At 43.5% G+C, this 26,534-nt stretch overlaps 2 protein-coding genes across 2 annotated transcripts in view; both read left to right on the top strand.

Annotated features, from left to right (window-relative positions):
• Window positions 1-26,534, top strand: part of znf462 (zinc finger protein 462) — a 50,634-nt gene that overhangs the window by 17,152 nt on the left and 6,948 nt on the right. The window lies entirely within an intron of this gene.
• Window positions 734-25,817, top strand: rad23b (RAD23 homolog B, nucleotide excision repair protein). The gene is made up of 10 exons (XM_056236695.1): window positions 734-937; window positions 4,939-5,020; window positions 5,219-5,298; window positions 13,010-13,221; window positions 14,962-15,014; window positions 15,102-15,229; window positions 22,241-22,376; window positions 22,812-22,939; window positions 23,664-23,834; window positions 25,362-25,817. Exons 1-10 carry the CDS (start codon window positions 872-874, stop codon window positions 25,473-25,475), a joined length of 1,170 nt encoding a protein of 389 aa, XP_056092670.1. The 5' UTR covers window positions 734-871; the 3' UTR covers window positions 25,476-25,817.

Raw genomic sequence — 26,534 nt, 5'->3', positions numbered from 1 at the left:
TGTTGTTTGTGCATCTGTTGCTTTTCCACTCTTTCCATTCGCTCGAGGAGTGCAGCAATGGAAGCTTTGAAAACATGCAACGCATCGACTACTGATGATGCCAATTGCCAGGTTAGGGTTAACCCTAAGATTTATTTCAAATCAACCAGTTTTATTTCAATGCAATCACCCTGATTGAGTATACTAAACGTTATCAGGGTCTCATTATAGAGGACCAAACCTGCAGAAAATAATAAATAATAAATAAATGATTAAACAAATATATAAATGAATAATAATAATAAAAAAAATTAATACGTGTGGGAATAAAAATAAAATAAAAATGAATGCATAAATAAATAAAAATAAATAAATACATTGAAAATTAAAAATAATAATAAATAAATAAAATTTAAAAGAATAAAAGCAAAAAAAACCCCAATAAATTAGGGGAAAAAATAATACAAAAATTAATTTGATTAAAAATGAATAATATTTGTTTTATTAAGTGGTTTATTGCTTTATTTATTTTCCTATTATCACATTTATTTATCTATTTATTCATTTATCTATTTATTTATTCATTCATTCATTTTTAACTTCTGCAGGTTTGGTCCTTCTCCATAATGAGATCCTGATAACGTTTAGTATACCATAAGAAAACGGCATTTTTTATATTCAACAACTGTTGAAAAACTCAATTTCCCAGCAGCCCTGTTTGCAGTGACGCAATCGCTGCGCATGCGCCGTGTGGCGCGAGGGGGGCCGGGCCGTCGAGTGTTTATGCGCGTAATGGCGGCGATCAGGTTGTGATGAGCCACGGCGAAAAACACACATCCAGCGATCCAGCCCTCGATCAGTTTCCACACCGGCGACACGGACGAACGTGAAGATGCAGATCACGCTGAAAACCCTCCAGCAGCAGACGTTTAAAATCGACATCGACGCGGAGGAGACGGTGAGAGACGCCCGCGTGAGAGGAGCGCGCGCTGCTAGCGGCTAACAGCTAACGGATTTCTGTCAGCGATGTCACTAAAACACACGAAAACACTCCATTAAGCCACTCAACCACATCAGAATTATACTTATATGCTTTATATGGCCACACTAGATGCGTTTCTGTGTGCGCGCGGCGCTGTTGGGTGTTTACGGAGTTATGTGAACCGTTTTAGCATTAGCATATTAGCTGCTCGTAAAATTAGTTTTTACTTTAGTCGAAACATACTTAAAGTTTTCTAAATAAGACACGCGATATTACGACTACTTCTAAATCTCTGCAATTAACTTTTAAACGCCAATATGACCTTTTAAAAGGGCAAGGCAGACAATTAATGGGTAATTTGAGTGTTTTAGCAAGTCATGCTGTGGTGTTGTAAATGGTTTAACGCATGTTTTTAGTGTGTGAGAGAGGTTCATATAAACACACACACACAACTATCTGTGTGTGTCGGGTCCATTAATATGATTTATGTGTTTTCCAGACATCGAAACGACAGAATTCGGTATATTTTGTACGAAAGTGCTTCAGTATTGGATTGCTAACACGTTTTATTGCCCGCAGTCAGCGAATGTGTTCATCAGGCTGCCGTGCTGGTGTCCTCTAGATGGGGATTTTCCCATATCAGTTGGTTTAGTTTGGCCTCATAAGAGCATTGATGAAAGGTCACTGGTGCTGGCTTTACTGTTACTTTAATGTTACCCAGTGACTTTTCATCACAGATTGTGTTTCTGTCTGTTTTCTCATGTGTGCTGGTAGTCACGTGACTGTGGCGTGATCTCGATCTATTGCTAGTCTTTGTCTTTTGGTCCCTGTTGGCCAATTAAAGGGTTAGTTCACGCCAAAATGAAAATTACCCCATGATTTAATAACTCTCAAGCCACCCTAGGTGTATATGACTTTCTTCTTTCAGATGAACACTGAGTTCTATCAAAAAATATCCTGCTCTTCCGAGCTTTATAATGGGAGTGAATCGAGCCTGAGCTTTTGAAGGCCAAAAATAAGTGCATCCATCATCATAAAAGTAATCCATACGTCTCCATATAGAGTAGTTTCTCTACAAATTGACCTCACCAAGTGACTTGTCTGGCCTTAAAGAGGAAAGTCATATACAGGTGAAACTAAAAAAATTAGAATATCGTGCAAAAGTTCTTTTATTTCAGTAATTCAACTTAAAAGGTGAAACTAATATATAGACTCATTACATGCAAAGTGAGATATTTCAAGCCTTTATTTGTACATATGAAAGCGCTAAATAAATGCCTCATTCATTTGTTATAATTGTGATAATTATGACTTACAGCTTATGAAAACCCCAAATTCAAAATTAGAATATTGTGAAAAGGTTTTCATAAACTATAAGCCATAATCATCAAAATTATAACAAATAAAGGCTTGAAATATCTCACTTTGCATGTAATGAATCTATATAATATATTAGTTTCACCTTTTAAGTTGAATACTGAAATGAATGAACTTTTGCACGATATTCTAATTTTCCGAGTGTCACCTGTACACTTAGGATGGCTTGAGAGAGTAAATTATGGGATAATTTAAATGTTTGGGTGAACTGTCCCTTTAAGAGATTACTGCACACTGCTGTTCATGTTTGTGTATTACTGACACTATCAGATGAGAACAAAACTTGAGCTGAATTGATCTGAAATGATGACACTTTTGAATTTGTCTTAGTTTGCATCACTGATTCTGTTATTGTCCTGTTTATTACTGTAAAGCTGCTTTGCAACATCTGTACTGTATAAAGCGCTATAGAAATAAAACTGACTTGACTAATAGGGTGGATGTTTTGGGCATTAATTTATTATACATTCATTTCATTTTTATTATCATTCATTTCATATTATTTATTATTATTCAACTAGATGTGCTATATAGAGTTGTATTATTACCCATAAGCCCCTTGAAAAAGCTTTTTATAAACCAAATGACACGTAAATAAGTCAGCTGGAGCTTTAGGAAGGAAGACGCTCGCTGGGTTTACGCATCACTTCCTGTTGATCAGGCCTTTTGGAACGGATTATTCTTAGAAATGGTCTTTCCCAGGAAAGCAAAACCATAAATATGCCATTTCCCCCCATAACTAGCTCCAATAAGTCCATTATTATTGGTATTACCGACAGTATTCAGATCAATTCAGTTCTAGTTGTATTAGGGCTGCACGATTAATCGTATTATTATCGTGATAACGATGTTGTGCTTTTGTCGATGATTTAAAAATAATCACAATATTTGCGCTGCTGATTATTTGTCCTGAAAACGTAAAAAATGTATCAGACATTTGCATCATCTTGCATTGGTAACAAGCCTTCACGTATGTCTGGTTGCCAGATTGCAGGACAATAAATCCTCCGAATGAAGCTTTCCTCTTAAAAGGACACAGTGTTTGACTCACTCTTCTCCGTCTGGCAACCTTTGCTTTCTCTGTGCTGATGGTCCGACACAGCAAACATGTACATCTGAGTTTAGCGATGTTGATTCTGATTTTATGGGATAGTTGACGCAAAAATGAAGTTTCTGTCATTATTTACTCACCTCATGTCGTTCCATTTCCGTAAGACCTTCATCTTTAGATCACAAATGAAGATATTTTGATCCTCCATAGACAGAAGCATAAATCAGTGCGACTTTCAAGGCCAAGAAAGTAAAACATCGTTAAAATGGTCCATGTGACTCCAGTGGTTCAACCTTAATGTTATGAAGCGACAAGAATACTTTTGTGCGCAAAACCCCCCCAAAATATTGTTGAATAAAGTCAAAAAGTATTACACAAACAGTGGTTCAACCTTAATGGCAAAACCCCCCAAAATAACGACTTTATTCAATAATATTTTGGGGGTTTTACGCACAAAAAGTATTCTTGTCACTTCATAACATTATGGTTGAACCACTGGAGGCACATGGACCATTTTAACGAAGTTAAAATGACACTTTAAAGCTGTTTGCTGCTGCTAAATCTGAACCAGTGGTTCGACCTTAATGTTATGAAGCGATAAGAATACTTTTTGTGCGCAAAACCCCCAAAATATTGTTGAATAAAGTCGTTATTTTGGGGGGTTTTGCCATTAAGGTTGAACCACTGGAGTCTGTCTATGGAGGATCAAAACCTCTCAGATTTCATCAAAACATCTTCATTTGTGATCTAAAGATGAAGGTCTTACGGGTCTGGAACGACATGAGGGTAGTAATTAATGACAGAAACTTCATTTTTGCGTGAACTAACCCTTTAAAGCTGTTTGCTGCTGTTAAATCTGCGAAAAGAACCTGTAATAAATCCAAACATGAATCTTGACCATGCTTGGTGAATGACAAACTTTGTGCTGCAACACAACAGTAGAAATGTAACAGATGGCATGAAGTTTTGGCGTCTGAAGGTTATACCAGTTTAATAATGTAAAGCGTGTCTGTTCGCAGGGTTTAGCCATTTCTAAGTACAAATTTGCATGTTCAAAGCAATCTGAATCTGGTCTCATGTGCAACTGAATTGCTTCTCATAAAATATCTAATGTGATTTACAAACACTTACCAAATATATTATGGTAAGTAGCGTTCAATTTACTCGTATCAAATTTTGAAATCAAAATCAAACTCGTATTAATTTCCCATGTGATGAAGCTATGATTGGTTTAATGAAGTCAATAGCCAACGAGAATTAACGTGATTATAATTTTTGATCCGAATAATCGTGATTAATGATCGTGCGGCCCTAAGCTTTATCCTCACCCACTAGTGGAAGTGCAGTCAAGGCGACAGGTAGGAGCTTTAGTCTGCATGATCAGATTAGACGGACTGGAATCTGTGTTTTGGATCCGGACTCGTTTACTCTGAACTAACGAGCTGCGTGAGGCGGCTTCACAGTGGTTTTGCTGAAACCGGATCACAGTATTGCTCTCTTTTTCTCTTCTCAGACTCTGATTTGCTTTCTCCCGCTCTGTCTTTCACAGGTAAAAGCCTTAAAGGAAAAAATCGAGAATGAAAAGGGAAAAGATGGCTTTCCGGTGGCGGGACAGAAGCTGATATACGCAGGTACGTCATACGTGTGATAAGGTGTAATGGTGTTTGGACGGCTGTTTCCGGCTGATAAGGGTTCTAGGAGCTCTAAGATGATGTGAAATGCAGCGGCTTCGTTTGATGGATGACTGACAGCTGTCAGATTCAGACGCGAGAGCTGCTGGCTGATGAATAACGGGACGTTTGTTTCCATTATTTTGTGTCCTACTCCAGGCAAAATTTTGAACGATGACACGGCGCTCAAGGAGTACAAGATAGATGAGAAGAACTTCGTGGTGGTTATGGTAGCAAAGGTGAGACATTTATGATGTGTTGGAGTCTGAAACATGCTGAATTATTAAAGAGGAATTCTGAAAACACAAATATGTTAATGGAAGTCGGTGGAGTAAAAAGAAAAGTCTTTGTCTTTGAGATAGAGGACATTTTTTTGGATCTAAATCAAGCATCACAGCATCATATAATACTGTTGAAATTCCATTTTATTCGTTCCCAAATTCCATTTTAATTCTTCCCAAATTCCATTTTAGTCTTTTCCCGAATTCCATTTTAGTCTTTCCCCGAATTCCATTTTAGTCTTTCCCCGAATTCCATTTTAGTCTTTCCCCGAATTCCATTTTAGTCTTTCCCGAATTCCATTTTTGTCTTTCCCGAATTCCATTTTTGTCTTTCCCGAATTCCCCGAATTCCATTTTAGTCTTTCCTGAATTCTATTTTAGTCTTTCCCAATTTCCATTTTAGTCTTTCCCCCAATTTCCATTTTAGTCTTTCCCGAATTCCATTTTAGTCTTTCCCAAATTCCATTTTAGTCTTTCGCAAATTCCATTTTAGTCTTTCCCCAATTCCATTTGTTCTGTTCTAGTCTATGGATCAGTTTTAATGGTTTAATTACATAAAAACAAAAACAAAACAAAAAACTTTTCTAATCAATTAAATTTATAAAACTTGAATAATTTAGTAAATTTTTTACAATAATAGGGCCCTTTGAAATGTTTCAAAAATGGTGGTAATCTAACGAAGACATAAAACATTAATTTAATTCTTAAAATGTTACGTGTTGATCTATTCATCCACGATATGCCAAATTCCTTGACATTCAATATTCTATTTTTTTTTTTTTTTTTTTTGAAAAACCGCGATACAGAACACATGATTCGAATCGCGATACTCTCATTGCGTACCGAACACGCCCCTCCCCGCCCCCTGCTACCCCGGCCCCGCCCAGCCCGGCTCAATGGACCTCATGTCTTGTGTACAGTACACAACAAATTCAGTTTTGTAGCCTAATAACCACCATTAACACCAAATAACAAGCTCCGTGTTTTGTTACTTTCGATAATAAGCAAGATGTAATCTTTCAAATTCTGTCTATTTGATCACGAAATTCAAACAATAAATGGCGTTTTGGCGCTCTTTGATGTGGCGTGACAGATCGCTGTATGCCTACTAAGCTCCTCATTTCAAACGGCAGCGCGGCGCGCGGGTAAACGCGATCATCTCTTCCTCAGTTACAGAATGGACACCTGAAGGTATGTTGAAAGATGCAGTATACTTACTGAAAGGCATCATAACTAGTGTAATCGCTCAATCAGTGTTTCAGCAGCGGAAAGACGTCAATAAAACAGCATAGCTTGTCACTAGCATTATATTTACCTCAACAGGCAAGTGATTCAGTGTCCACAACTTTGGTTCCTATAAATGAACTCTTGCACTAAATAAATGCACCATGTTAGCCTATATATTATATTTTACTTAACCTGTTAATGATATCTTGATTATTTAATGTATGTTTAAAATATCTTTCATGAAAATGAAAACTGTGTAAAGTATTATATTTCAATAACAAATTAGAGTAAAAACACAAGTTAATGCAAAAACTGCCTTATGTTCAGTTTACATGTTTTCATACAATGTGTTGTGTGTTGATTATTATATCTAAAAAATAAATAGCATCTGAATTTAGGTTAAAAGTCTAGGCTACAACCTTTAATGTTATAGTAATGTGCGGCTCCCTATATAGTTTACAGATTTAGCCGATTTTTTTTTAATCATTGTGAAACGTTTAATTGTAATTGAATTAATTTAAAGAAAGACCATTTTTTCGTTAAACCACTGTTTAAAAAAAAAGAAAAAAAGAAGCAATTTTAGCTTTCTAAACCGAACCGAACCGAACCGAGACGTCAAAACCGTGGGAAAACCGAACCGTCAATTTTGTGTATCGTTACACCCCTACAGCACATACAATCATCCATCAACTGGTAGTTAAAGGATCGAGTGAAGGGTAGTAGAAAAAACAAAAAAAAAACAGCAAGAGTGAAGAATTAAACACATTCAACAGTCATTTTCAAGAAAATTCCAGAGAGGGGACCAAATACACCAGAAATCATTAGACCTCCGGCGTAAGTCACAAGTTAGCTTTTCTAAGGGAAGGAAAATAGCAATTTGATTCATCCACATATTAACAGAAGGGACATGAGGAGTGGACCACAACAGGAGTATACATTTCCTCGCTAAGTAGGTACAAAGATATAAAACACATTCTAGATCATGGTTGAGGTGCAATTCAGCTTTATAGTTCAGGAGATAGATACTCGGAGATAGAGCAAAAGATTTACCAATAATCCTCTGAACAATTTTATGTATTTCTTTCCAGTACACCTTAATCATGTCACAGCTCCAAAACGTATGCATCACTGTGCCAATATTAGACTTACACTTGAAACACAATTGGGAGACATTAGGGAAAATCTTATGGAGACGAGCCGGTGTTAAATAAGTCCTGTAAATGAACTTAAAGTTTTGCTCATGATTCAATATAGAGGCTCCTCTAAAAAAGACACCGGAGCATACCGATAACCACGCCTCATCACTGAAATTTGTTTCAAAGTCTTTTTCCCATATCAGTTTCAGAGGGTCAAAGGAGGAAGGCCCGACATTAGATAATATAGAATAAAAAGCAGAAATCTTCCTTTTGAGGGAAATAGAAGAATGCAATTGTTTTTCTATATCAGAAAGATCAAAGCGTATTCTATTGTCCTTTAAAAGTGATTCCAGAAAATGTCGTAGTTGCAAGAATTTGTAGAAATCATTATTGTGTAAGTTAAATTGCTGTTTTAACAACTGAAATGATTTTAGATTGCCCTTGTCAAATAACTGGTCCAGCTCCAAAATTCCCCTTAGTCTCCATGATCGAAGACCAATGTTCTGAATAGCAGGGGGTAGGTCAGGGTTGAATGAAATAGGAGATTTTAAAGATAAAATATGTGGAATATTCAGATACTTCAAAACGTCTTTCCAAGCCAGGAGAGTGTTTGATACCGTATAAATATTGGACACTGATTCGATTTTATGTACACTGTAAATAAATGGTAAAGTGCATAACAAGTTTGGGAAACATCTCGAAGACTCAATTCCTACCCAACATGAATCCAATCTATTAAGAAACCAATTGATCATATTTTTTATCTGAGCAGACCAAAAATATAACTGGAAGTTAGGGAGTGAGACCCCTCCCAGTTCCCTGGGTTTCAGTAAGGTAGAAAATTTGAGTCTAGGCTTTTTTTTTATTCCAGATGAATTTTGATATGATAGAATTTACCTTTTTAAAGAAAGCAACAGTCAAATAGCAGGGCAAACTTTGAAATAGAAAGTTCAGTCTGGGAAGAATGTTCATCCTTATTACATTAATCTTGCCCAGAAATGAAATGGGGATATTTGACCAGTCGGACAAGTCCTGGCTAATTTTGGTAATTAATGGGGTGTAATTAGCTTTGAATAAATCACACAAATCAGGTGTAACATTTATTCCCAGATATTGAAAACCAGAAGGAGCTAGACGAAACGGGGAACCCAAACCAGCTTCAGGGGGAGCATACAAGTACAAGGCCTGAGATTTATTTAGGTTAATTTTATATCCTGAAAATGTGCTATATTCTCTGATAATGGAAAGAATTGCATCAACCGAAGTCTCAGGGTACTTAAAATATAATAGCACATCGTCGGCATAAAGTGAAATACGATGCTCATCTGAGCCAACTCGAATACCCAGTATGCTTGTATTTGCCCTCATTACTGCAGCCAGGGGTTCGATGACCAAAGAAAATAAGAGAGGTGAGAGAGGGCAGCCTTGACGGCATCCTCTGCCAACAGGAAATCTACTAGACATTAACCGGTTTGTATTAACTACCGCCATTGGCTGGGAATATAACAATTTAATCAAGTTAATGAAATTATGTCCTAGGTTTATCCTCTCTAATACAGCGAAAAGGAAAGGCCATCCCACCCTATCGAATGCCTTTTCGGCATCAAGCGACACAATTAAAGTGGGGTCTTTGGTCACATGTACATGATCTAGAATATTCAATAATCTACGAATATTATCAGAGCCATATCTAGATTTTACAAATCCGGTCTGGTCCGGCGAAACGACAGAAGGAAGGACAGATTCAAGGCGGCGAGCCATTGTTTTAGCCACAATTTTATAATCTACATTCAATAAACTAATCGGGCGGTAAGAAGAGCAATCCAACGGGTCTTTGTCTTTTTTAAAAATGAGACTAATGACGGCAGAGAACCAAGAATCAGGAATTAAATTTAACTCAAAAAGGTTATTAATTGCCGGCATTAAGATTGGGCTTATATCCTGCCAGAATTGCTTGTAAAATTCGAGTGGGAACCCGTCTGGGCCCGGCGCTTTACCTGAGGGCATCGATTGAATAGCTTGCCAAATTTCCTCCTGAGTGAAAGGGGCATTTAAAAGAGTTCTGTTCGTTTCAGAAACAACAGGAAGAGAAATCTTACGCAAATAATCTGATAGATCCCCCATCAAAGCTCCTTCGTCCTCAGCTTTATATAAAGTCCTATAAAAATCAGAAAAAGTATCATTAATTATCTGGGGATCAAAAGATACGCTGCCCTCTGGGGTCCTGATTGCCTTTATAACTCTCTCTTGTTGTGCTTTTTTTAGCTGATATGCAAGTAAATGGCTGGGCTTATTTCCAAATTCGTAATATTTTTGCTTACTAAAAAATAGTAATTTCTTAATATGCTCTGTATGGTCTAAATTTAACCTAGCTCTGGCTCTGTTCATATGAGTCCAATTTGTCTGATTTGGTATTTGTTTGTGTTGATTTTCTAAGTGATTTAATTCGGCCTCCAATTCTCTCCTTTTTTGGGTCTTGACTTTATTCACTAAGGAAGCATAGGATATAATGTGGCCCCGTAAAACCGCTTTAGCAGCATCCCATTTTGTCGCTGAGGAAACAGGAGAGTTTGGATTGTCCTGCCAGTAATTAACTATTTTCTGCTTAAGGAACATACAAAAATCATCATTATTCAAATGTGAAATATTAAACTTCCAATAATTGGATTTAGGAATGGACACATTGACATCAAGGTCTAAGTAGACAGGGCTATGGTCGGACAAAACAATAGGGCCAATATGGCAAGACTTCACTTGGTGAATACATTCAGATGGTGTAAAGAAGTAATCCAACCTAGAGTAAGAATTATGAGGATGAGAATAAAATGTATAATTTCTGTCTTTTGGGTGCAGCTCCCTCCAAATATCTACTAGGCCTAAATCTTTACAAACATTTCGTAAAGAGTGGGAGGATTTATGGCATGTTAGGGTCTGCGGGGGGGGGGGATTTATCCAGGTTACTATCCATTATGCAGTTAAAATCACCACCCAAGAACCCCAGGTTTCCACAAAACCGGTTAAACTGCAAAATTGTCTGGGATATAAAACTGGGGCAGTCAGTATTTGGGGCATATACATTTCCAATAGTGAGATGTACACCAAAAATATAGCCTGAAACTAATACAAACCTCCCTTCAGAGTCAGACTCTACATAATCCAGACTGAATGGGATGTTCTTGTGAATTAAAATTGCTACACCTCTGCTGTTCGATGTAAAAGAAGAGTAATATACCTTACCAACCCAGTCCCTTTTGAGTTTACAATGTTCAGTGTCCGACAAATGGGTTTCCTGCAACAGAGCGATGGATACGTGCTCTTTTTTAAGAAATGTCAAAATTTTCTTCCTCTTTATAACATGGCCGATACCCTTCACATTCCAAGTTACAAGCTTAACAATACCATGCATATGAAAAAGACCCAAAATAAAATGTTAAGATGCTGATGAGCTGGCAAAAGTAAATCTCGCACATAAAAGACACCAAATTTGAACAGAACAGTACCACGTATTGAACACTGAGTTACCCCGAATAAACCCACCCCCCCAGGCCCCATCCCCAAACGATAGGGCGCAGGTAACATCAAACAGTCACAAAATAAGATGATGAACATAAATAAACCTGTCATCATACTGATGCCACTGAGAAAAAATAGCCCCCTCAAGAATCGCTCCTATAATACTCTATAGAATACGTGATTAAAATAACTGAACCCACTGATTAAAAAATAAATAAATAAATAAATAAATTTGTCACTACGGCGTCTAGAAGGAAAAACAATCCTACATAACGAATATTAAAAGCAGCGAAGTACAGTGATATATATATATAAAAAAATAAATAAAAAAAAATTAAAAAAAATGTTGATAAATTAATACAAAGAATAAATAAATACAAACATTTAAATTAAATAATAATAATAAAAAATTAAATTAAATAAAAATTAAATTAAATAAAAAGTAAGAAAAAGTCAATGTTTTAAATAAAAATCCAAACTTACAAGTCTGGTGAGTTCAAAAAGAAAGATAATCCTCCAAGAAATGAGGACATTACAGCAGGTCAGAGTTATCTGTCCAGAGAGTCCAGAAAAGCTTTAGCCGAGTTCGGATCATCGAACAAGCGAATCTTCCCCATGTGTAAACACCTGAGCCGGGCAGGGTAGGCGAATCCGCGATATAAGCCACGAGAGGCCATAGTCTTGACCACTGAGCTGAATTCGCGACGCTTCTGCAGAACACTGGTAGATAAGTCCGAATAAAACCGAAGCTCCGCGCCCTCGTGGTTAATCGTCTTCTTCAACGCTGCTCTGAGAACAGTTTCCTTTTCAGTAAACCGTAGAAAACGAATCAGAACACTCCTCAGTGATGAGTTCAGATTACCAGTCTCAAAAGTAGGAGATCGATGAGCCCTCTCAATATCCAAGGCGAGAGAGTCCGCGGGCAAATCCAGCCATTTGGGGATAGAGGAACGGAGAAGCGACGCGAGCGAACCAGAGCCTTCCGCTCCTTCAGGTAGACCAACTATTCTCAAATTCTTTCGACGACCTCTGTTCTCTAAATCGTCCACTTTTGACTGAAGTTGTTCCACCTTAGTCAGTAAGTTAGCAAGTTGGCCCTCGGACACTGCCGCCGAGTCTTCCGCGGAAGAGATCCTCCCCTCAGCCTCAGTTAGACGGGTCTCAATACCCTCGATCCTCTCAGTGAGGGCCGCGAAAGAGTTTTGCAACGAGGAAACTGATCCAGCTATTTCCTCCAGCCGATTAGTTATCCCATCGAGACGAGAACCGTTGGCTTTTATTTCAGAGAGTATCAGCGCCATGTCCGATTGGGCCTCTTGTTTCATTAGCAATAGCTTCTGTTGACGACGAGGAATAAGTGGTCTTCTTTTTGTCCTTTTCTTTTGCTTTCTGCGAACGTGTTGATCCGAAAATCGGAAATTCTTTGTCCAAACTGGGGTCAGACATAACTGACGGTCCTTAAATGAAATAGAGCGATAGATTTGGAGGGAAAAAATGCAAATTAAATAAACATAAGAGCGGAGCAGAGAACTCAAGCAGCCATCTCGCTCTGGGTCACGTGACCACCCCCGACATTCAATATTCTAAAGTAAATTCCATTTTACAGTTTGAACCTTTACAATTGAACATTCCTGCTGCTGTAGCTTTAAGACATCTAGATGTAAATGAGCTCTGTTTCGATTGGCTATTTCTGCTTACTGCTGTAATTCCCTGAACACTAGATGGTGATGTGTTGTTGATAATGTGGATGTGTGTGTGTTTATATGAAATATAATGTGATGTGTCTCCTGCAGCCTAAAGCGGCTCCTGCATCTTCATCTTCATCTGGATCCGCCTCCTCCTCATCTGTTGCCACGGCGACCGGCTCCGCCTCCTCCTCCTCCATCACTACAGCGACGACCCCGACTGCGACCCCAGAAACCCCGACCTCGACCCCGGCCAAAGACGACAAACCCACCGAGGAGAAACCAGCCGGCAGCACTGCGCCCTCCTCCACACCCGCCAGGTGCACACACACACACACTAACATTTTTAATAAAACACTGTTTAGTATGTTTTTAAAGCCATTTGAAATACGAGGACTCAGGAAATGTCCTTATACAAATATCTGTCCTCATAAATCACAAAAACAACACACACTCACTCACTCACTCACTCACTCACTCACTCGCACACACACTCACTCACTCACTCGCACACACACACACTCACTCACTCGCACACACTCACACACACACACTCACTCACTCACACACACACACTCTCACACACACACTGACTCGCTCGCACACTCACACTCTCACACACACACACACACACACACTGATACACACACACACTCACACACCCACTCACTCACTCACTCACTCACTCACTCACTCACTCACTCACTCACTCACTCACTCACTCACTCACTCACTCACTCACTCACTCACTCACTCACACAGACACACACACACTGACACACATACACACACATACACACACACACTCACACACCCCCACACACACACACACACACACACGGATGTTACAGACTCAGTTATTGTTGATTAGATGTGAATGCTGTCGCTGGATGATCTAGTTTCTCTTCTAAAACAAATAATGTGAGGAAACTAAATAAACACAGGATGTTGAACATTTTTCTGATGTATTAAAGCGATAGTTCACTTATAAATTCATAAAGTCTAACATTTTAGTCTTGCCCAAATTCTATATAATCCTTTACCAAATTCCATTTTATTCTTTCCCAAATTCCATTTTAGTCAGCACCAAATTTCATTTCAGTCTTTACCAAATTCCATTTTAGTCTTTTCCAAATTCCATTTTAGTATTTTCCAAATTCCATTTCACTCTTTCCCAAATTCAATTTTATTCTTTTCCAAATTCCATTTATTCTTTTCCAAATTCCATTTTATTCTTTTCCAAATTCCATTTATTCTTTCCCAAATTCCATTTTATTCTTTTCCAAATTCCATTTTATTCTTTTCCAAATTCCATTTTATTCTTTTCCAAATTCCATTTTATTATTCTCCAAATTCCATTTTAGTCTATCTCAAATTCCATTTATTCTTTCCCAAATTCCATTTTAGTCAGCACCAAATTTCATTTCAGTCTTTCCCAAATTTCATTTTAGTCTTTTCCAAATTCCATTTTAGTATTTTCCAAATTCCATTTCACTCTTTCCCAAATTCCATTTTATTCTTTTCCAAATTCCATTTCAGTCTTTCCAAAATTTCATTTTATTCTTTTCCAAATTCCATTTTAATCTATCTCAAATTCCATTTATTCTTTCCCAAATTCCATTTTATTCTTTTCCAAATTCCATTTCAGTCTTTCCCAAATTCCATTTTATTATTTTCCAAATTCCATTTTATTCTTTTCCAAATTCCATTTCAGTCTTTCCCAAATTCCATTTTATTCTTTTCCAAATTCCATTCCAAACTAAACGAGCACACGATGTAAACGCCACGTTGATCCTCTTTTGGGTGCAGTGAGCGGTAGTTCAGCATGAGCTCGTGTCAGTCCCACAGACTCCTGTTCATCTGAGAACACATGGAGATCTGGGAGATTTCTGTCCCTCTGCCGCTGGGAAACGTTCATAAAGAGATGGTCAAATATGGAGCGGTTTAACCCGAGAGACACGTCACTTTATATGATCACCAGATTCAATTTAGGCTTTTAAACTCAAATATGGAAAACTGAACCTCAACAGGATTAATGTTTATCCGTTTCCTCTTTACAGTTCGGATTCTTCGCCAAATGCAAACATATTTGAGGAGGCGACGTCTGCGCTGGGTAAATCCACACACACGCTCGCGTTCACATCTGTGTGTCCTCGTGCTCAGCTGATGCATGTGTGTGTGTGTGTGTGTGTGTGTGCAGTGACGGGGCAGTCCTACGAGAACATGGTGACGGAGATCATGTTGATGGGATACGAGCGGGACAGAGTTGTGGCGGCACTGAGGGCCAGTTTCAACAATCCGGACCGCGCCGTGGAGTACCTGCTCACGGTGAGAACACACCGACGTCACACACACCCTTCCCTCGCACTGCAGAACACACCGACGTCACACACACCCTTCCCTCGCACTGCAGAACACACTGACGTCACACACACCCTTCCCTCGCACTGCAGAACACACTGACGTCACACACACCCTTCCCTCGCACTGCAGAACACACCGACGTCACACACACCCTTCCCCCGCACTGCAGAACACACTGACGTCACACACACCCTTCCCTCGCACTGCAGAACACACTGACGTCACACACACCCTTCCCTCGCACTGCAGAACACACCGACGTCACACACACCCTTCCCTCGCACTGCAGAACACACTGACGTCACACACACCCTTCCCTCGCACTGCAGAACACACCGACGTCACACACACCCTTCCCTCGCACTGCAGAACACACTGACGTCACACACACCCTTCCCTCGCACTGCAGAACACACCGACGTCACACACACCCTTCCCTCGCACTGCAGAACACACCGACGTCACACACACCCTTCCCTCGCGCTGCAGAACACACTGACGTCACACACACCCTTCCCTCGCACTGCAGAACACACCGACGTCACACACACCCTTCCCTCGCGCTGCAGAACACACCGACGTCACACACACACCTTCCCTCGCGCTGCAGAACACACCGACGTCACACACACACCTTCCCTCGCACTGCAGAACACACTGATGTCACACACACCCTTCCCTCGCACTGCAGAACACACTGATGTCACACACACACCTTCCCTCGCACTGCAGAACACACCGACGTCACACACACCCTTCCCCCGCACTGCAGAACACACCGACGTCACACACACCCTTCCCCCGCACTGCAGAACACACCGACGTCACACACACACCTTCCCTCGCGCTGCAGAACACACCGACGTCACACACACACCTTCCCTCGCACTGCAGAACACACTGATGTCACACACACCCTTCCCTCGCACTGCAGAACACACTGATGTCACACACACACCTTCCCTCGCACTGCAGAACACACCGACGTCACACACACCCTTCCCTCGCACTGCAGAACACACCGACGTCACACACACCCTTCCCTCGCACTGCAGAACACACTGACGTCACACACACCCTTCCCTCGCAGTGCAGAACACACTGACGTCACACACACCCTTCCCTCGCACTGCAGAACACACTGACGTCACACACACCCTTCCCTCGCACTGCAGAACACACCGACGTCACACACACCCTTCCCTCGCACTGCAGAACACACCGACGTCACACACACCCTTCCCTCGCACTGCAGAACACACCGACGTCACACACACCCTTCCCTCGCACTGCAGAACACACCGACGTCACACACACCCTTCCCTCGCACTGCAGAACACACTGACGTCACACACACCCTTCCCTCGCACTGCAGAACACACCGACGTCACACACACCCTTCCCTCGCACTGCAGAACACACCGACGTCACACACACCCTTCCCTCGCACTGCAGAACACACCGACGTCACACACACCCTTCCCTCGCACTGCAGAACACACCGACGTCACACACACCCTTCCCTCGCACTGCAGAACACACCGACGTCACACACACCCTTCCCTCGCACTGCAGAACACACTGACGTCACACACACACCCTTCCCTCGCACTGCAGAACACACCGACGTCACACACACCCTTCCCTCGCACTGCAGAACACACCGACGTCACACACACCCTTCCCTCGCACTGCAGAACACACCGACGTCACACACACCCTTCCCTCGCACTGCAGAACACACCGACGTCACACACACCCTTCCCTCGCACTGCAGAACACACTGACGTCACACACACCCTTCCCTCGCACTGCAGACCCTTCCCTCGCACTGCAGAACACACTGACGTCACACACACCCTTCCCTCGCACTGCAGAACACACCGACGTCACACACACCCTTCCCTCGCACTGCAGAACACACCGACGTCACACACACCCTTCCCTCGCACTGCAGAACACACTGACGTCACACACACCCTTCCCTCGCACTGCAGAACACACTGACGTCACACACACCCTTCCCTCGCACTGCAGAACACACCGACGTCACACACACCCTTCCCTCGCACTGCAGAACACACTGACGTCACACACACCCTTCCCTCGCACTGCAGAACACACTGACGTCACACACACCCTTCCCTCGCACTGCAGAACACACTGACGTCACACACACCCTTCCCTCGCACTGCAGAACACACTGACGTCACACACACCCTTCCCTCGCACTGCAGAACACACCGACGTCACACACACCCTTCCCTCGCACTGCAGAACACACCGACGTCACACACACCCTTCCCCCGCACTGCAGAACACACCGACGTGACACACAACCTTCCCTCGCACTGCAGAACACACTGACGTCACACACACCCTTCCCCCGCACTGCAGAACACACCGACGTCACACACACCCTTCCCCCGCACTGCAGAACACACTGACGTCACACACACCCTTCCCTCGCACTGCAGAACACACCGACGTCACACACACCCTTCCCTCGCGCTGCAGAACACACTGACGTCACACACACCCTTCCCTCGCACTGCAGAACACACTGACGTCACACACACCCTTCCCTCGCACTGCAGAACACACTGACGTCACACACACCCTTCCCTCGCACTGCAGAACACACTGACGTCACACACACCCTTCCCTCGCACTGCAGAACACACCGACGTCACACACACCCTTCCCTCGCACTGCAGAACACACTGACGTCACACACACCCTTCCCTCGCACTGCAGAACACACCGACGTCACACACACCCTTCCCTCGCACTGCAGAACACACCGACGTCACACACACCCTTCCCTCGCACTGCAGAACACACTGACGTCACACACACCCTTCCCCCGCACTGCAGAACACACTGACGTCACACACACCCTTCCCTCGCACTGCAGAACACACTGACGTCACACACACCCTTCCCTCGCACTGCAGAACACACCGACGTCACACACACCCTTCCCTCGCACTGCAGAACACACCGACGTCACACACACCCTTCCCCCGCACTGCAGAACACACCGACGTGACACACAACCTTCGCTCGCACTGCAGAACACACTGACGTCACACACACCCTTCCCTCGCGCTGCAGAACACACTGACGTCACACACACCCTTCCCTCGCGCTGCAGAATACACCGACGTCACACACACACCTTCCCTCGCGCTGCAGAACACACTGACGTCACACACACCCTTCCCTCGCACTGCAGAACACACTGACGTCACACACACCCTTCCCTCGCACTGCAGAACACACTGACGTCACACACACCCTTCCCTCGCACTGCAGAACACACTGACGTCACACACACCCTTCCCTCGCACTGCAGAACAACCGACGTCACACACACCCTTCCCTCGCACTGCAGAACACACCGACGTCACACACACCCTTCCCTCGCACTGCAGAACACACCGACGTCACACACACCCTTCCCTCGCACTGCAGAACATACTGACGTCACACACACACCCTTCCCTCGCACTGCAGAACACACCGACGTCACACACACCCTTCCCTCGCACTGCAGAACACACCGACGTCACACACACCCTTCCCTCGCACTGCAGAACACACTGACGTCACACACACCCTTCCCTCGCACTGCAGAACACACTGACGTCACACACACCCTTCCCTCGCACTGCAGAACACACTGACGTCACACACACCCTTCCCTCGCACTGCAGAACACACTGACGTCACACACACCCTTCCCTCGCACTGCAGAACACACCGACGTCACACACACACCCTTCCCTCGCACTGCAGAACACACTGACGTCACACACACCCTTCCCTCGCACTGCAGAACACACCGACGTCACACACACCCTTCCCTCGCACTGCAGAACACACTGACGTCACACACACCCTTCCCTCGCACTGCAGAACACACTGACGTCACACACACCCTTCCCTCGCACTGCAGAACACACCGACGTCACACACACCCTTCCCTCGCACTGCAGAACACACTGACGTCACACACACCCTTCCCTCGCACTGCAGAACACACTGACGTTACACACACCCTTCCCTCGCACTGCAGAACACACTGACGTCACACACACCCTTCCCTCGCACTGCAGAACACACTGACGTCACACACACCCTTCCCTCGCACTGCAGAACACACCGACGTCACACACACCCTTCCCTCGCACTGCAGAACACACCGACGTCACACACACCCTTCCCTCGCACTGCAGAACACACTGACGTCACACACACCCTTCCCTCGCACTGCAGAACACACTGACGTCACACACACCCTTCCCTCGCACTGCAGAACACACTGACGTCACACACACCCTTCCCTCGTACTGCAGAACACACCGACGTCTCACACACCCTTCCCTCGCACTGCAGAACACACCGACGTCACACACACCCTTCCCTCGCACTGCAGAACACACTGACGTCACACACACACCCTTCCCTCGCACTGCAGAACACACCGACGTCACACACACCCTTCCCTCGCACTGCAGAACACACCGACGTCACACACACCCTTCCCTCGCACTGCAGAACACACCGACGTCACACACACCCTTCCCTCGCACTGCAGAACACACTGACGTCACACACACCCTTCCCTCGCACTGCAGAACACACTGACGTCACACACACCCTTCCCTCGCACTGCAGAACACACTGACGTCACACACACCCTTCCCTCGCACTGCAGAACACACTGACGTCACACACACCCTTCCCTCGCACTGCAGAACACACAGACGTCACACACACCCTTCCCTCGCACTGCAGAACACACCGACGTCACACACACCCTTCCCTCGCACTGCAGAACACACCGACGTCACACACACCCTTCCCTCGCACTGCAGAACACACTGACGTCACACACACCCTTCCCTCGCACTGCAGAACACACTGACGTCACACACACCCTTCCCTCGCACTGCAGAACACACCGACGTCACACACACCCTTCCCTCGCACTGCAGAACACACTGACGTCACACACACCCTTCCCTCGCACTGCAGAACACACCGACGTCACACACACCCTTCCCTCGCACTGCAGAACACACCGACGTCACACACACCCTTCCCTCGCACTGCAGAACACACTGACGTCACACACACCCTTCCCTCGCACTGCAGAACACACCGACGTCACACACACCCTTCCCTCGCACTGCAGAACACACCGACGTCACACACACCCTTCCCCCGCACTGCAGAACACACTGACGTCACACACACCCTTCCCCCGCACTGCAGAACACACTGACGTCACACACACCCTTCCCTCGCACTGCAGAACACACTGACGTCACACACACCCTTCCCTCGCACTGCAGAACACACTGACGTCACACACACCCTTCCCTCGCACTGCAGAACACACTGACGTCACACACACCCTTCCCTCGCACTGCAGAACACACTGACGTCACACACACCCTTCCCTCGCACTGCAGAACACACTGACGTCACACACACCCTTCCCTCGCACTGCAGAACACACTGACGTCACACACACCGACGTCACACACACCCTTCCCCCGCACTGCAGAACACACTGACGTCACACACACCCTTCCCTCGCACTGCAGAACACACTGACGTCTCACACACCCTTTCCTCGCACTGCAGAACACACTGACGTCACACACACCCTTCCCTCGCACTGCAGAACACACCGACGTCACACACACCCTTCCCCCGCACTGCAGAACACACTGACGTCACACACACCCTTCCCCCGCACTGCAGAACACACTGACGTCACACACACCCTTCCCTCGCACTGCAGAACACACTGACGTCACACACACCCTTCCCTCGCACTGCAGAACACACTGACGTCACACACACCCTTCCCTCGCACTGCAGAACACACTGACGTCACACACACCCTTCCCTCGCACTGCAGAACACACTGACGTCACACACACCCTTCCCTCGCACTGCAGAACACACTGACGTCACACACACCGACGTCACACACACCCTTCCCTCGCACTGCAGAACACACCGACGTCACACACACCCTTCCCCCGCACTGCAGAACACACTGACGTCACACACACCCTTCCCCCGCACTGCAGAACACACTGACGTCACACACACCCTTCCCCCGCACTGCAGAACACACTGACGTCACACACACCCTTCCCTCGCACTGCAGAACACACTGACGTCTCACACACCCTTTCCTCGCACTGCAGAACACACTGACGTCACACACACCCTTCCCTCGCACTGCAGAACACACTGACGTCACACACACCCTTCCCTCGCACTGCAGAACACACCGACGTCACACACACCCTTCCCTCGCACTGCAGAACACACTGACGTCACACACACCCTTCCCCCGCACTGCAGAACACACTGTCTCTATGCAGACACAGACCTGTAAATCAGCAGATCACATGTTTAGGGTGAGACTCTACACCTTCTTATGTTATTGAGGGCTGGGTATTAGGGCTGTCAAAATGGCTGAAATGCTAAATTCGAATTTCTTTTTTAATATTAGCAAAATTCGAAGTATTATTCTGATATTTAAGGCAATACTTAAAGGGATACTCCACCCAAAAATGAAAGTTCTGTCATCATTTACTCACCCTCAAGTTGTTGCAAACCTGTGTGAGTTTCTTTCTTCTGCTGAACACAAAGGAAGATATTTTGAAGGGCGATTGGAACCAAACAGTTGTGGGACACCATTGACTTCCATAGAAAGAAAGAAACTCATACAGGTTTGCAACAACTTGAGGGTGAGTGAATGATGACAGTTTTCATTTTTGGGTGGAGTATCCCTTTAATGTTAGAGAGAAAAAGTACTGTATTGTCTCCTATGCCCACAAGAGGGCGCAGCACAACACTGACACATCTTTCCCTCGCAGATCAAAATGACCCGAAGCCCTAAAATTATAAATTTTTTTTTGTGTGTGTGTGTGTGTGTGTTAGGGCATCCCCGCGGAGGGCGAGGGCAGTGTAGGAGCTGCTGACCCAGTGGCTCCAGTAGGTGGCGCTCCTCTTGTAACCTCGGGTCTCTCTTCACCGTCCAGTACCGCCCCGTCACAGCCCAGCACAGGATCAGGCGGTGAGTCTCTCTCTCACACACACACACACACACACGCACACACTACAGCCCAGCACACACACACTACAGCCCAGCACAGGATCAGGGGGTGAGTGACACACACACACACACACACTGTCAGTGATGATCGGCTCTGTAAACGCGGCTCCTCCTGTTCATCTGCTGTCTATTCAGACAGAGAGAGTGATGACCAGAGGGGGTTCCTGGACTGATGTGTGTTATCGTACTTCTGCGGGTGTGTGTGTGTGACGCCCTCTGGTGTTCAGATGGATATGTGGTGTGTGTGTGTGTGACGCCCTGTGGCACAAACTGCGCATAAAATAATCACAGCCTTTGCCAAATCTTGTGCCGTTTCATTGCGATTAATCGTACAGCTCGAGTTCTTGATGTGCAACAGTTTCTCTGACTCTCTCGTGTGTGTGTGTGTGTTTGCAGCCAATCCTCTGGAGTTCTTGAGGAACCAGCCACAGTTCCTGCAGATGAGACAGATCATCCAGCAGAACCCGTCTCTGCTACCAGCTCTACTACAGCAGATCGGCAGAGAGAACCCACAGCTCCTGCAGGTACTCACACACACTCACACACACACACACACACACACACACACACACACACACACACACACACACACACACACACACACAGATCATCCAGCAGAACCCGTCTCTGCTACCAGCTCTACTACAGCAGATCGGCAGAGAGAACCCACAGCTCCTGCAGGTACTCACACACACACACACACACACACACACACACACACACACACACAGATCATCCAGCAGAACCCGTCTCTGCTACCAGCTCTACTACAGCAGATCGGCAGAGAGAACCCACAGCTCCTGCAGGTACTCACACACACTCACACACACACACACACACACACACACACACACACACACACACACACACACACACACACACACACACACACACACACACACAGATCATCCAGCAGAACCCGTCTCTGCTACCAGCTCTACTACAGCAGATCGGCAGAGAGAACCCACAGCTCCTGCAGGTACACACACACACACACACACACACACACACACACACACACACACACACAAAGTCAGAAATGACAAGGAGGCAGCTTCTCGCAATGCAAAGTCAATGGAGGCGGTTGGACCCCCCCGGTGTGGGCGTGGCCTAAATGCGCTCTGTCTCTGTTTGCGATAGCGTTCTGATGCAGATGATCGACTCTTGACTTGATCTTCCTGTTCCTGTGTGATAAATGACCCTCAGCAAATCAGGGCTAAGCTTTTTCTGTTTCTCTTGTTTTCCCAGCAAATCAGCAGCCATCAGGAGCAGTTCATCCAGATGCTGAACGAGCCGGTCCAGGAGGCGGGGCAGGCGGGCAGTGGGGGTGGGGCTGGGGGCGTGGCCGCGGGCGTGGCCGAGGCGGGAGGCATGAACTACATCCAGGTCACGCCGCAGGAGAAAGAAGCTATTGAGAGGGTGAAACTCTTCAGCTTTAACAACAACATTTTGTCTTTTAAAATCAAATGCAAGACTTTTTAAGACCCACACAAATAAAATAAAACATCGTCCAAACAGAATTAACCCATGCAATCTCAAAAATAAATGTGCTACGATTAATCGCATCCAAAATAAGTGTTTACATAATATATGTGTGCACTGTATAATTATTTTGTATATATAAATACACACATATGCATGTATATATTTAAGAATAATATAATATATATATAATATTTATATATAATATAAATTATGTATAAATATATATACACTATTTATTAAATATACACATGCATATGTGTATTTATATATACAAAATAGTTATACACAGTACATGCATATATTATGTAAACAAAAGCAAGTGTTTTTAAAAATTTATTAGCAATTTTTGAGTGAAAATTCTAAGTTTCTTCGCCAAATAATAAATACATTTTTAGTGTAACTGAAATAAAACTGAGATTTAAACAATTTAAATCTAAAATGTTAAACAATAAAATTTATATTATATACACTTGGTTAGTATAATATAATATAATATATGGGCTGTCAAATCGATTAATTGCATCTAACATAAAAGTTTGTGTTTATATAATATATGTGTGTATATTCATATACACACACACACACACACACGTGTGTGTATATATATATATATGATGTAGTAATAATATAGTGTATATATACATGTATAGCAGTTGGTTTATGCACTAATATATCAACACATACGAATCAAAGGGTTGATTGCTATTTGCTGATACTATAATAATGTGTTTAAAGAAAGGCAATAATCAGGTTATTGTGCCGATACTACTAATATATAATATACTACTAATATATATATATATATATTGAATTATATATTCATATAATGAATAGGCTTTCCTGGTTGTGACTCAGAGAGAAGATGCCTAATAATAGCCAGAAATCAAGACATTACGGGACTTTTAAAGCTTGTTCAGAGTGTCAGTCCAAATCTGATTTTTGTACATATCTTATTGGAATCTGATCATATTTATTAGCAAGTGTGCAAAAAAATGTCAAGCATATGTGATTTGAATTCAATTTTGAATTGTCACACAGAAAATAATAATATAATGGAGACATATTTGTTTATTACATTTGTGATGTTTTTTACTGATTATTATGACCATTTCATGCAATTTAGTTTGCAAGCATATTAACAGCAGTTGAGTTGGTCAGACGGCCTGTATTATGAAGGCAGTGTAGAATAACGAGAGTTTTTAATTAGCTTAGTTACACTGATTGGCCTCAGCAAGCTGTTGCTCATCACAGTGCTTTCCTAACCAGGGTTTTTCCTACTTTCTTCTTTAGACGTAAGATACTTTTTAAAGTCATAAAGTCTGAATTTCAACTTTTATCTAATTAAAGCGAGGCCCTTTAATTACGAGAGCGCCACAGATGGAGGATCTGCTGGCGGACGATCAAAGGTGCGCGGGCTGTGCTCTTATCTAACCTTCCCATGTTCCTCTGCTCTCTCCTCAGCTAAAAGCCCTCGGATTCCCAGAAGGACTCGTTATACAGGCTTACTTCGCGTGTGAGAAGAATGAAAATCTGGCCGCAAACTTCCTTTTACAACAGAACTTTGATGATGATTAGAGGAGGAGTGGAGCGCTGATCATTTCCCCTCTTAAGTTTCTTTTTTCTGTTTGAATGATCATTTTTGGAGAAGAAAATCTATACAAATACACTCTCACTCACTCTCTCTCTCTCTCCCACACACACACTCTCTACATTTTACACACTGGATGACATGAGCACGTTTGCCTGGAGATCTTCTGAACTTCATTTGTTCGTCTCCAGTGGCGGAAATCAGTAAAAGCCTCTTTTCTTCATCTAACATTTGGCCGTGTGATACCTGTTTGTTTTTCATTTGTTCTTTTTTTATGACCAATAAAGAACATTGTTTTCTCCATTGTTAGGACATGTTAGCAGGTTCAAGAGGCTTGTGGAATGTGTTTTTCCTTGAATTCGGAATCAGGATTGATCGGGACTTTTGGTTTAATCATATTATTATCATTGTCCCTGTTTTTTTGCTCTCTCTCTCGCTCTCTCTTTCACTCACTCAACTTGACCATTAATAGGGATCTAAAATACTTAAATGCAGTTTTAAATCGAGTTTTAAATAAGCAAAAGAGTTATATAAGATTGGTTCCTCTCTTTATGAAAGCATCAGTAAAGGATATCGGCTCTTGTTGTGGATGTTTTGAGTAATACTGATAAATGCAGGCCTTTCATATATACATTAAGAACTATTAAAAGCATGTATATGACTTCCATCGTTTGACATAGTTTGGACGTCAATATCACTATACTGTAATTTTTACAGGGAAATAAATGTTTTCGACGATAAATACGGATTACCCGTTCTTGACCTTCTGCTGTTGTGTCGTTAGGAGCTTATTTGTGTTTTATTGCATTAAAAACGGCAAATGAGAAACAGATTAAGCTGTATACACACCTGAAAGACCCATACTACGCACGTAATGTCTTAAACCCCAAATAGACCATATTCAGAATTAAGTTATGAGCAGAAATGGGCAATTAACACTCGGGGAACACTAGGGAAATTAACACTCCGTACTTTTTTTTTTTAGCCGTTTTTATGGGTGGCTGGTTTGCAGTATTTTACAGTAATAATGCAAGTGAGTTTTTCCC

This window comes from Rhinichthys klamathensis, unplaced genomic scaffold, assembly GCF_029890125.1.
Source record: "Rhinichthys klamathensis goyatoka isolate OS25496 unplaced genomic scaffold, OSU_Roscu_1.1 h1tg000461l_1, whole genome shotgun sequence".
Classification (NCBI taxonomy): Eukaryota; Metazoa; Chordata; class Actinopteri; order Cypriniformes; family Leuciscidae; genus Rhinichthys; species Rhinichthys klamathensis.
This window is presented reverse-complemented; position numbering and strand designations above follow the sequence as displayed.